Genomic DNA, 13,700 nt, shown 5'->3' with positions numbered 1-13,700 from the left:
CTGAGACTGGGACGGAGATTTGTCTTCCAACAAGACAATGATCCAAAACATAAAGCAAAATCTACAATGGAATGGTTCACAAATAAACATATCCAGGTGTTAGAATGGCCAAGTCAAAGTCCAGACCTGAATCCAATCGAGAATCTGTGGAAAGAACTGAAAACTGCTGTTCACAAATGCTCTCCATCCAACCTCACTGAGCTCGAGCTGTTTTGCAAGGAGGAATGGGCAAAAATTTCAGTCTCTCGATGTGCAAAACTGATAGAGACATACCCCAAGCGACTTACAGCTGTAATCGCAGCAAAAGGTGGTGCTACAAAGTATTAACTTAAGGGGGCTGAATAATTTTGCACGCCCAATTTTTCAGTTTTTTATTTGTTAAAAAAGTTTGAAATATCCAATAAATTTCGTTCCACTTCATGATTGTGTCCCACTTGTTGTTGATTCTTCACAAAAAATTACAGTTTCATATCTTTATGTTTGAAGCCTGAAATGTGGCAAAAGGTCGCAAAGTTCAAGGGGGCCGAATACTTTCGCAAGGCACTGTATATATATATATATATATATATATATATATATATATATATATATTGCAGGCTTTGTTTTTTATTTGTACTATGTAACAACAAGTGTCTGAATGATTTTTAAATTGGACATATTGGAATAATACATCAACTAGTTTGGGAAATAGCATGTTTTTTTTTCTTACTGGTTCAATTGCTTTACGGGATCCGTCATTTTTGAGTGAAAGTTGCGAAGAAGCAAATTGAAGATAAGATCAATCCAAGTTCAAATCAGCTGCAGGCCTCTTTGAATGATCTAGTCACATACAATCCGAATTATATTCCAGCATTGTGCCCATCGCGCTGCTACCTTCCTCTCTAATCAGTGTCTGAGTGATCTCTGTTTTAGCCTTTCAAAGCAGAGTTCCAATCATTAAGTTGTACTGCAGTGAAATTGATTTTGCCTCTCCAAATCGATGCCTTGACAGCTAAACTCAGTATTTCTGCAATGTTGTGTGCACTGAACAATCATGTACACAGCTATTCACTTATGAGTAGCCATTCTGAACACAGAGTACGACTGAAATGCTTGAGCATAACAATGACACTCAATAGCTGGTTCAGTTCACAGCGGCGTGCTGTAAAGATTTCGATGGGTCTCTGAGGTTTTCATTTACCCTTCAAGTTTGCTTACTCCAGCGCAGTAGGAAACCGCACTGTACCGCAAACTATAGACTCCTTATCATGCAAATCACATCGGCCTCTATGGAGATCCATGAAGCTACACCACAGCACCCTTAAAATGCCAAGTTTGGAAGCAAAAAAAAAAACAACCCACACATTCTTATTCAGAGCAGCTGGCAGTAGCGTTTGCCACAATCTGTCACACCATTACTAAACTGCATTATGAGATGTTTCAGTGCATGAAATAGCGCTGTATAAATGTAAATATATGAATGTTATTATTATTATTATTCCAGCATGGCAGTGGGGTTTATCTATTAAGGATGGCATGCACTGATGTCGGTCCCGCAGTGCTCAAGCACAGTTCCAGTAATGATTATTTGCATAATGCACTGTTGCATTGGATCTCGTGTAAACAGATATTATTAAATTCAACACTGAGTGTCAGCATGCTGAAATGCTTTTAACATCCTTCAGCGGGAACTATGGGAACAAGCGATTGAATCTCTCTGGTGTTTAGGACAATTGTTTATAAGTAGTAAAGCATTGATTTTATGCTTGTCATTCTCAGCTGTATCCATTTAAGGCACTGTTTCAGATACGAATGGCTTGTTACTAAAAAAAATGAACGAAAGTCCAGTTGAGTTTCCACTATTGTTGTAAACCTTTTTTTTTTATTATGTACTACAGTATATAGATGTAATTCAAATCAAACCACTTTTGGGCAGACAAATGGAACCAAGTGAGCCGATGGTTCCTTCATATATGTACTATGCTGTGATGTATCTCTTGGAGAGCCTCACTTCGTTCTGCTAATGCTTTTCTGAGATCGCTTTGTAACTGAGATGTTGAAAATAAGGTTTTAAGAAATAAAGTAAATACTCAAACAACACATGCGTAAAGGCAGTAGTGTAGTTCAGCTGTTAACTGTACATGAATGACATGTCTAGTAGTTTCACCAAATGCCAGCCAATTACATTCGTGTAGTTTCACCATAGGGTGTGATATAATTATTTATTTTCTTTTATGTTAGGACTTCCATGCATTAATAACGGACTGCTTTTATGGATTGTAGTGAAAGGGAATATCAATCAGTCTTGTCTGGCTTCTCAACGATCCTCCAATGGGGTATGCAGTAGATGTGTGAATTATACAAAAAGGAATGTAATTAAAATAAAGAGCTCTGGACTCTCTTAAGTTTCCCTTTGAACAATTACTTTCAGTTCTGTCAACCTTTACGAGTGGCCTAGCTAATGAGCCATCTCAACATACAGTACAATAGTTTGTTAACGTAACACGCTATTAACAGTCTGCTGTCTGTTATGATCGATACAGCCCTTCGGCTCGATACAGTGTAAACTCAAAAAGAAAACGGGCTTAACTCCTCTGGCTGTATGACATTGAACCAAAGCCTGTGCGTACTTTTGGCTAAGCAGCTCAGTCCTTTTGCGCTGCAGAAGGCACACTCAAGACCAGTCGTGCTAATTGAAATTCTTGGCTTACCGTCCACCCTCCTCCATCTGTGCTCATGTCACAAAAGACCTGGAACCCTGAAGGATAATGAGTTGGAAACACAGAGTAGATGCCATCTTCCCTCTGTCCGCTTGTGTAAATGTCAGAGCAGTCTCTGGGCCGGGAGCCTGGGGACAGACAAAAACAAGAGGGCAGCTAATTAGCAAGGCTTTCTAATTGCCAGGGCAGATAATTGTCCCCAAAGGCATAAAGATCTTTGGGGGGGGTTAAAAAAACAACAACTTTATTTTGAATAATAACAGTCAATTAAATTCTTGAACACTCTTGCATGGCTATCTAGCCTGTCGTCGATTGTCACTCTGGTGAAGCCCGATTGATTGAAGCAGCTGTCAACGCAAGGGAAATGCCTAGTTGCAGAGCTGGAGAGAGCATCAAAGAAGGCAGTTCAAGATCTTTGACCTTGAATACCATCGATTAGCTATTATCAGATACATTATTTTATTGCTCTGACCAAACCAGGCTTGACAGTGAAGTCTGCTGGATCAACAAGACAAATGAATAGTTTTCTGCTTTGGTAAACAGTCTCTGTTATGGATATTTGACTCTGCTTGGGAGAACCTGCTTTAAAGAAGCAGGGTTTGAGCTCAGACATAGATAGATAGTGGTGTTGCTTGAATTTTAACACTGTGGTGTTGCTGTGGGTCAAAATTCTTGTTGGTTAATTTTTGGGGTTGAATCCCACCAAATTACATTGGGGTTCAATATTTTTCTTGAGGGTTTTAGGACCCCAGAAATAATATATAAAACCTCCCCTGAATGTAGGCCACCAGTGGGTCCATGGATCATGTGACATTGGCCATGTGAACGGCTGGTGCACCAAGCTTACAGATACGACTTGTAAAGCACTATCACACTACATAGGCTCAGGAAAGGAATGGGTTTAACCAAATGCCATCAGATATACAAGGTTAGTCATATCATCACCAAGGTACTATACTGTAAACCTACTGTACCTGGTGCACCATGATTCATTAAAAATGATATCCAAATCCAATTGAGCTGTAATTGAAATGGAGCCTATTTAGTGTAGGAGGGTATACTGCCCTAAGCCTTACCATTGGCACAGCCTCTGGGTCGCGCTCCTCTGGCAGGGGCCTTCTGCAGGTCGGCTTTCAGACGTGTTTTAATGCCTCCCTGTTCTTTCTGCATGGAGTTCAGGGCATCGCTCACTGAGTTCACCACCTTCACCATGTTGATTTGACTCTCGGACAGCAGCTTAGGGTTTGAAAGAGCAAAATGAATATGAATTTAAACCCTGCCAGGTACCTCTTTGCTAAGTGTGGTATCAGCGGTGCAGCACATAGAACCCAGCTCAAACCGAAGCCCTGTCCCTAATGGTCCTCTCCTTGTTGAAAATCCAAGCCTCTACTGACGAGCAGGTGACCTGCAAGAAGCTGGAAAATGAAGCAAATGTTTTGCTGACCTCCTTACTGCCCTCCTAGCAGGTGCTGCATTCCCAGCAAATAGATCAATTTATGAGTGCAGACAAAAAAAAAGATGACTTTAATGGGTCTGTTTTTTCAGTTTAACCACCTCCTCAAGCAACAGCAGGTCTCCTGGACCAACACTGAATACCAGGGCATTGCTGGAACTCCCATTCATCAGGGCAGCTTATTGAAATATCTTCAGTGCAAGGATTGGTTCTGTACTAGGGGCAGCTACAACAGAACGAGCCACTGGTAGAATGGCACCATGCTGTCTGAAACAATACACATTGTCAATCCATTGCAGTGGCATTATAACACATCAGTCCCAGTGTGCAATATTTGTTCAAAATACATTGTGCCACCTTCCCTTGCAGGTGATGCTGTGGTTACTATAATGTATCCTGATGGTATAGTTTCTGTAAAGGTGCTGTACTTCAAGAAAGCTAACATGCCTTCAAGCTGTGAAGCTAGTGCTGAGCGACTAGTAAAGATGTTCTTTGCCTGCAGCAAGCCTGCATTAGATAAAGGCATCTTTCACAATCTTGAAGCTTGCTTTTTTTTTCCTCCTCCTAAGGAATCGCTGTATTAATTGACTGGCACTTCACTCTCTAGAGGGGAGTTTTGCATGTAAATGCTCTGCCAGTGAAATGGTGGAATCACAGAACAATGGTCCGTGCACAATATTGCGAGATTTCAAAGCCCCCTGGAGCTTGAGAAAGATTGCAACAGACACGTCTGCACTTCTTGAACTGATGGAAGCGGCATTTCCACCAGCAGCCCTTTTTAGAGTTTCATTTTGGAACAGACTCAGGGAAAGTAAGTATTGAGAGAAACATTTTTCTGTCAGGCGTTGTTGTACAGCCTTGTAAAATGCCATGTACAGTACATTATCTGCCTAACACTGCTTTGATTTTCTAAAAGTTATTGGTATGCACTTATATTATTATTATTTGTTTATTTAGCAGACGCCTTTATCCAAGGCGACTTACAGAGACTAGGGTGTGTGAACTATGCATCAGCTGCAGAGTCACTTACAACTACGTCTCACCTGAAAGACGGAGCACAAGGAGGTTAAGTGACTTGCTCAGGGTCACACAATGAGTCAGTGGCTGAGGTGGGATTTGAACCGGGGACCTCCTGGTTACAAACCCTTTTCTTTAACCACTGGACCACACAGCCTCCTATAAATTATAAATTTATTGCGCTACTGCACTTTTTTCCAAAATAAATATTATAATAGTACAAATTAACCAAGAAACAGTAAAACCTGAAGAAAATAAACCTGTACATTATTTACAGTACTGTATACATCTTTACAGTGGGTTATGTCATTTAACCATTGACTGTAATGAGAAATTAAAAAAATATGTTGCTAAGTAATACTAAGTAAAAAATAAGCTTACCAGTGCAGTGCATTCAAAGCAATTAATTTCATAGCTGTGAGTTCTTGTGACAGAGACAGAATGATTATTGGTGATAAATCTCTCTCCTGACCTGTGAGGGCGCTGTGTAAAGGGAACAGAGTGCCCTGGACTGGATGACCTGACTATTCATTCCCAGGGTTAGGTGGAAGTTAGCCATCTCGAAAGGGGGCACAGCTGCGGTACATTAAGTCATCGCCCCAGAAGGAAAAGCGATGTGGCAACCGCGGATTGGAGGAGAAACGGCTGCACTCACTAACCAAGGGGGCGTGACTGAAGGTACAGGAAGGCGACGTGGTTAGGTGATCTGTTCCTTTAGTTTATGGTTAACAGAACGCTAACGACGAGCGAAATATAAATGTGAGTGTTTAGTGTTTGTTTGTTTTGTCGAGTCTAATTGTACTCTTTGTTATTTATTAGACGGTTAACACGATCTGGAGCTGTCGCTTAAGGCCAGCACAAACCCGGACAGCATGGCACCATTGTTCACAGATTCATTGTATATTCCCTACTTGCACATTAGCACTCACTGTGGACTTGTGATCATGTGTGTGTCTTGTGTGTGTTTAATAACTGTGTTTGTTATTTTGGGACTGTAACCCGTAGTTAAACAGTGGGATTATGATTTGCAGTCACAAAAGACCTGAAATTACAAAATCTCTGTTCCAAATAAAACATTGTTGGACATTGAAATCACTTGTTTGTCGTTACACCTCTACACCTGCACACTGCAAACCACTTTGCCACAGTCCTTCAAAGGATTTCCTATCTGGTTTTAACCTCCTTCTGAAGTCTTATAAGTATTTGAGATGCTGGTTGTCGTGACAGTAATTAGCTTGCTTTTTTCCCCTGCCACTAAAAGAGCTGCCCTTAACTCTGAAGCGAAAGCCAATTACACAAAGCAGCCTATCAGTTTGTGAACAAGAAAGCAGAAGATTAAACAATTGTGTGAGGCATACAAAATAAAGATGGGGTTTTAATCTCAAAAGCTTAACCTTTCTCCGCAAACATGTTCCATCCAATAATACAACTGCGGAGAGTGTTGAGGCCTTTCAATGGCCTTTCAATAGCCTTTGAATGATGTAAAGTGGTCTTTGCTTCCATTCCAATCCAGGGGTGTACTGTACTGCTGAAATTGACAGATTGAGCTCAAGGTTCGACTGTATCTAAGAAGACATTTGCAAAGAGGCCATAAGCAGGGTTGGAAATTAATCTGCATCAAAGTAGCATAGTCTGTTGAAAATGAAAGTAAAGCAGATAAACTAATACCTGAATTAATTGATTTAATATAAAAAAAATAATAATCAGCATTTTATTGCTATTTATTTTTAAAATATACTGTGAATGATTATTAGTGGGATATGGTTTTCCTTCGCTTTAGGAGGACATCCTTGCATAAACCACTCGCCCCTATCGGGGCTCATGGTTTACTGGGACATCCTTCTGCAGCTAATAAAAAGCACATACCATGAACAATCATTCAGTATCTTCTATTTACCTTACCTGTTGAGCACTTCAAAGAAAAGAAACAATGTCATAACAAACATGCATTTTCATTTCAAATATAGACTGTATATATATATTCATTTAAAGATATTGAAGTCTTGTTCCTCCTTGGTTATTTTCCCTGGAGATTGTCCACAATACTGTACCTCATTGCCTTATTTTCTTTAATAAACCAATCATCTGCTTGACTGACCAAATACACTACCACGGTGAGATGACCTGGGAAGTGAAACAGTAACAGACTACCTGAAAGTCTGCAAACTGAGAACTTTCATTCACCTAGTGTAGTAGCAGATATGTTATGAAATGAAAATACATGTTTGCAACTGTATACATTTGAAAACTGCACATGTGAAACAAACAGAGCACATGAAAATGCATGATAGATACGTTTGCAGGAATATTTTGTGTGTTTTTCTACATTTCAACCCTTTAAAGCTGTAGGGTCCCACAAGCACGTTCAGTTTTACACTAAAATGTAATCCATCACATCTGTTGATGAAATATGTTCTGTTTTCTGTGGGTTGCTCCATTCTACCACGAGCTGCTATTATGTTTGAAATTTCTCAATTGTACGGATATGTCGTGTCTATCTCTGTGTGGCAGTTTTCTTTGCCAAGGCGTCTGGGCTTGCTAACTTCAAATACACCGGGATGAAAAACAGTTCTAGCCTCTGGTTTAGATGCTGTTGTGTTCTTTCAAGGAAAATTAAAACCGTGACTGAGCTGATTAACAATCATTTATCCGTTACCTCGAAGGTAAAGCAGCACAGTCACACTTCACTCATATAGTCAGGGCTGTTTGGAACGATAAGCCCATTAAAACCATGAGGGATTCCCTAACCGCTCCAGACAAAGATTTACCTGAATCAACCTGCCCTGTTCTGTTTGGAGGGTGCTCAGCTCTTGCCCCAGAGTGCCCTGGCCTCTTCTCAGGGCCTCGTAATCCATTTTTAGCTGCCCGGTGTATGCTGACAGCTTGCTGACCTCTTCTGCCAGTCTTGCCAGCAGGGCCCTGTCCTGACCCTTCACCGACTTCAGGTCTGAGTCGTGGTCTGTCAGGGAGTGCAAGAGAGACGTCTGTACCCCTTCCAGGCGCAGGAAGTTGCTGTTGTAGTCGGGGCAGTTGGGGTCGATGAAGATGTTTATCCGGGAGCCGTCGACCTTCTCCACCGTCACCAAGGCGGTGTTCTCGTCCTTGTTGGTGCTGATGAGTGGCGGGCCTTCCGTCACGGCGGCATGGTAGTGGTTCATAAACAAGATGGTGCCCGTCACCGTTATGGCAAGCAGCACGGCCACGAAGAGGAGAATGGTGCAGAGAAGGTAGCCACAGCTCATCCTCTGAAAAGAAATCACAATTTAATCCCGTTCTTTCATCATTTAATTCAGTTAGAAAGATTGTTTACTGTCACAGGGTCTCGCCAGGGCCTACATTTAACAGGTGTGGTGCGTATTTTCTTTTTTTAATTCTCTTGAATGGTTTTTTCTGCATGTTTACAAAAATGTGATGGAATAGTGCTGTGGAATAAGGAAACACCACATCATAAAGCATTGCGGTACTTTTTATAGTCAATCTGCAGCTCAGTAATGGTTACAGTGTTGCTAGATCTTTGATTTAGGCCTGACTCTTTGAAACTACAGTGTCTGCTAACCTGGTGGTATTTCCTTCTCTTGAACCTACAAGCTCTCATTTCATCCACACTGCAATCGCAGCCAAACATGATGCAGGATTTTCCATAAAGAGCTGACTTACACAAACGTGCTTTAAAACCGCATGAAGACCATTCATGCTCCATCACATCATTCTTTTATATAAACTGCTTTGTTAAAAGGAATAAGTACACAGTATTTTAGTCAATTTAATTCATCATCATCCCTGATCTTTTCTATTTACGGGTCATGTTCCAATGGAAACTAATGCCATTGCTTTTTTAAATGACCTTTACTAAAATACCCTGCAGCATTGAGACAGTGTTACGTCAGTAAACCCCTGTATCATTCAGTACCATACAGGCACTACTACAGTAAAGTGAAGTAATTAATACTGGTAAAGAAATCCTGACTGCTAGTACTACTGAATTCCATTACATTATTATTGGAATATATTTTGTAAAGTTGCTAAGATTTCCATCAACCTTTGCCTGAAAGTTATTCAGTCCTAAACCAGTACACAAGACCAACAGTTACTGTTTACCTAACTAGCCAATCAAATTTAAGATTTTCAGAAGTGTACTCAGGTATATTCTATATGATTCTACGTACCTTGCTATATGGCCAGCATAGTGTACTGTAACTTGATTTCTAATAGCGCTTCAAACCACAAGTAGAACAGATGAAGAAAAAAAAGAACTTTTTAGGAGAGAAAGGAAACTTGAATCCTTTTTTAGCACACGAATAAAAACAATGCAGCACTTCCCATGTCCCTTTCGGTCATAATGTTTTTAAATTAAATTTGTTATTACATTCTTTGTGTTTTATCTATTTATTCGGTGACATTCGCCTACAAGTGGCATCATTAATTATGTTAGTGAGAAAATTACTCATGGAGCTTGATGTCTAATGGATCACAAAATACTCTTTTTAAAGTAAAAATCAAAGCTGGTTTCACAGTGTGAAGCCACGTTGTAATTAACAATGTCAATTCTTTTTTGAGAATTGGGTTGAGGATCTTTTTAAGGACTTGTGTGATTTTTATTAGTGCTGTCCAAGCTGATCATGTCTATTGAGTTTAATACGTTGTCATTGGTAGACCCAGGGAAAACAGCTTACAATATACGGTCGGTCAGGTAATTTTCTTTCTAAGGCACCTTGACCACTTATTGACTCCTAAGCATGTATAGTATGTTCTAATCTGAAATATAAATAATCAGAAAAGGAGATTCGCACTTGGTAATGCTTTAAATGCATGACAGGTCCCAGTCGTATTTGTCATTATAAAGAAAAAAGACGTTGTTCATCTGAGAATTCAGTCCTTTCAAGTCTATTGATGTAAGCCGGTAATCAGAAAACCTCTATAGAATATCCATACCACTGTAGGGGTCTGGTCTCATTATATCTCAGAAGGGAGTTTGCAGGAAAAATAATTTCAAATAAATAGGCACACATATACAGTAGTTTTTGCTTTTTACATTCTTAAATATTTATTTTTCCTTGTTAATTGTACTAAAATTAACCAACAGCTTTACATTTTAACATTAAACTGTTGGCTGTATTGTCACAGTACATTATTGAGACACACTGGACTGTGTGACAATGTGGAGCACATCGTGGGAGGTGACTAAGTACTTTCTCTGTGGCCAACACCTTTTTGGCTACCAGTGGCACAGATGAAACCTTGACTTTTGGCCATCCCTAGCAAAAGTGCCACCCTGACAGAATGAAAGTGTGAGCTCATGAAACAAACACTAAACAGTTTAAATGTTTTTGCTCTTTTAAGTACTTAAGATGTCTTTCACTTTTCCAGGGGGCTTCTAGTCACCAACTCTCCCGGATGGTCAGTACTCCCCAGCGAATGCCCTTTGACTTGACAATTATTACTTAATCTGATAACTTTGTAATGAATACAAGCATACCGGTATTTGATATTCGGATCTGAATAATTGTATTAACTGCTCAAGCTTTCCCCGCTCTTGGTTTATGGTGTCGTCTACACCCCTCTAATTGAATATTCTTGTATCACCATCAGTCTTTGTGATCAAGTCATCGTTAGCCCATGTGTTAATGGAGCATTCTTAGAACCAGTAATTGATTTAACTACAGCTGCAATCATTCAATGGGCCAGTAATACATTTAACCCGACAGAGGCTGCCAATTAGAATCCCCTTACCTTTGAGTTTTGCCTCTCTGTATCAAATTCTGACCAATGGCGTTGGATCTGAGCTGAGCTGGGGACACACTCGCAGAATGTCTGGGTGAAAGAAGATTTTGGGGGGGAAAAAAAAAGATGACTAGGGTGTGTGAACTATGCATCAATTGCAGTCACTTACAACTACGTCTCACCCGAAAGACGGAGCACAAGGAGGTTAAGTGACTTGCTCAGGGTCACACAATGATTCAGTGGCTGAGGTGGGATTTGAACCAGGGACCTCCTGGTTACAAGCCTGTTTCTTTAACCACTGGACCACACAGCCTAGATATAGGATGTCTAGGGTAAGGCAGGAGTAGGGTTATAATTGGAGTTAAGAGTCACCGTATATAGCAGCTATAAAATTAAAAGAGCAAAACCAGTGCCCACTGTGCTGCTATTGGTTGCAGCATTCATAATGCAGAGATTGTTCACTCAGTTAAATCTCTGTATTTGACAAAGCCTTAGCTCTGCTGTAGTGGTGTTTGTGCAGCATCCAGAGAGATTAAATCAGCATAGTTGTACAGCCAATTTCCCCATACTTAGCACAGGGAGCAGAACCTGGGTTATCAGAGCCTCAGAGCAATGTTGCCACTTTATATATCTATTTATACATGCTAAATAGACCACTAATAGGCCACAGTGTATACAGTGTGGCACTGTCATGTTAAAGGGGCCAACCTTTTGGAAAAAGATTATATTTTTGTATTTAATTCATTGTGTTTTACAAGCATTGCTATTCCAGGTCTACATTACGTTTACTTCAGCAAGCAGTTGTTTTATTTCACAGCTTTCATGTCTGCAGGTAAATGACGGATGTTGGTTATGCATCTAGGAGGAGGCTGGAGCGAACCAGCAACCCCCGCGCACCTCGAGCAAGCGTCTAAACCACAATACAAAAGAGCCGGGCTCGTTTGCATCAGTGTTTTTAGAGCTTTAAACCTCATCTCATCTCGCCGACAAGGGGACTGGACAGAATCCGTAACAGCAGTGTCACACACAACACTGCCTGCAACACTTCATAAAATACAGGACGTTTTGAGATTCTGCAGTAGTTTGCAATGTGCGGATCATAGTTCGGAAACTCTGCTACGTAGCATTGAGGTTGTGGGGTGGATTCTTTTTTTGTACTATGAGAGAAATGGCTGCAGTTAGGGAGGATAATTAAAAAAGACATAATTTGACATGCATAAGGATATTAAACAAATATCCCCCATGGCATAAAAAACACTGCAGGGAAAGCAATACAATTTAATAGTAGCCAGCTGCCAACCCTTTTGTTCTTGCAAACACTTATTATGGGATAATTAAGGAGAGAAATATTGTATGTGTTCTGATAATTACTCACTCAGCATTTTAAAAGGGGGGTACAGGACCTTGGTCAATCACGGGGTACGTGTTTTTGTATACTTTGATGTTCATTATGAATGTATTCACTTTGCTCAACCAGTAATGCAAGCTGGAAACAGAAAAGAAAGGGTGTGGAATGGAAAGGAAGACTGTGTGCATTTGAAACCTTCAGGAGAGCTAGACAGCCATTTATAATCAGCATCTGCTATTACCATCTCCAGCTGTCCCTAGCCTCTCGCTTGTCAATAAAGTCAAAACAGTGCAATTGCTCTCTCTCTCTCTCTCTCTCTCTCTCTCTCTCTCTCTCTCTCTCTCTCTCTCTCTCTCTCTCTCTCTCTCTCTCTCTCTCTCTCTCTCTCTCTCTCTCTCTCACAGAGGGGCATCCAAATACCTCATTTCCCAGAAACTTTAGCCCTGTGACATGCCATTTGTTTCTTGCACTGAGAGATTCTGTTCCCATCAAGTGTGTTAGCTGTGAAGTGGGACAAAGCCAGTTATTTGTAATTCTGTAATTGTAATGCACTGTGTAACTAGATCTTGATACCCGTATATACCCACGCTGTTTGTAAAACAAACTAATCAAAAACATCCTTGCTGCAACCTGCAACACTTAGAGGGATGGAAAAAAGATCCCATTGATCAGCAAGTTGTGCCATTCCAAGCTTTACTATGAGCCTGTAACTAGACACACTAGGAAGTGTAACCTGTACACATTGCTTATTAGGAGTAGGGAATGTACAGGGATTCTGGTACGTTTTCACAGCAGGACTACACTTACCAGAATGCACTGTGGTGTGAGTTGAAAGATCTAAACTGTCCCAGGCTGTCCAAGTGTACATGGAGTCATATGATAACCCTAATTATGAGTAAAATGAGTCAAAGTGCTATGCAACAGGATGCTAAATCCCACCCTTGTCTCCAACCCTACACTGTGGTATATTGTTACAATCTGCACATCCCCTCTTTGGCCATGAGATCGACAGGTAGGTACCTGTCTGTAACTAGCTACAGTGCTAACTAGAAGGCAGGAACACAGGTAAATCAGTCCCTTGTGTTGGGTAAAATACTGTCATTTGGTTTGCTTGAGATTCTTATAGTTTTACAGCTGAATTTATAATGGATGCACTGCCCTTGTGTTGGGCATACGGATATACACTTGTAACCTCAAAGACCAGCTGTCCCTGCGTTTATTTAGTTATCCATGCCCTCATCAACAGAGGGAGACATCTTCCATCCGAAACAACTGTTACAGAAGTCTCTGCAGGCAATAATATCCATGGTGTACCGGAGATCAAAGCTTCCTATAATGTAAGCTTTTAGTCAATAAACAAAAAATGACTATTTAGATATTTCAATACTAATTATTTCAGCCATGTTTTAAATAAATGTTGTTTTTCTGAAATACAATCCTTTTTACATCAATGCAAAAGGAA

The 13,700-nt window shown here is 40.4% G+C and overlaps 1 protein-coding gene across 2 annotated transcripts in view; it reads right to left on the bottom strand.

Annotated features, from left to right (window-relative positions):
• Positions 1–13,700, bottom strand: part of LOC117422095 (fibrinogen C domain-containing protein 1-like) — a 61,824-nt gene that overhangs the window by 34,973 nt on the left and 13,151 nt on the right. Inside the window, exons 3-6 of one of the 2 annotated variants that reach the window (XM_034036750.3) lie at positions 10,900–10,980; positions 7,938–8,414; positions 3,776–3,935; positions 2,691–2,827 (exon numbers count right to left, since the gene is read on the bottom strand). In XM_034036750.3, the coding sequence (XP_033892641.2) occupies positions 2,691–2,827; positions 3,776–3,935; positions 7,938–8,414; positions 10,900–10,980 (855 nt within the window). The remainder of the gene's footprint in view (positions 1–2,690; positions 2,828–3,775; positions 3,936–7,937; positions 8,415–10,899; positions 10,981–13,700) is intronic. The other variant, XM_034036751.3, reaches the window with a different exon arrangement.

Source organism: Acipenser ruthenus, chromosome 15 (assembly GCF_902713425.1).
Source record: "Acipenser ruthenus chromosome 15, fAciRut3.2 maternal haplotype, whole genome shotgun sequence".
In the NCBI taxonomy this organism is placed as follows: domain Eukaryota; kingdom Metazoa; phylum Chordata; class Actinopteri; order Acipenseriformes; family Acipenseridae; genus Acipenser; species Acipenser ruthenus.
Note: the sequence above shows the minus strand (reverse complement) of the source record. Positions and strands in the feature narration are given on the sequence as shown.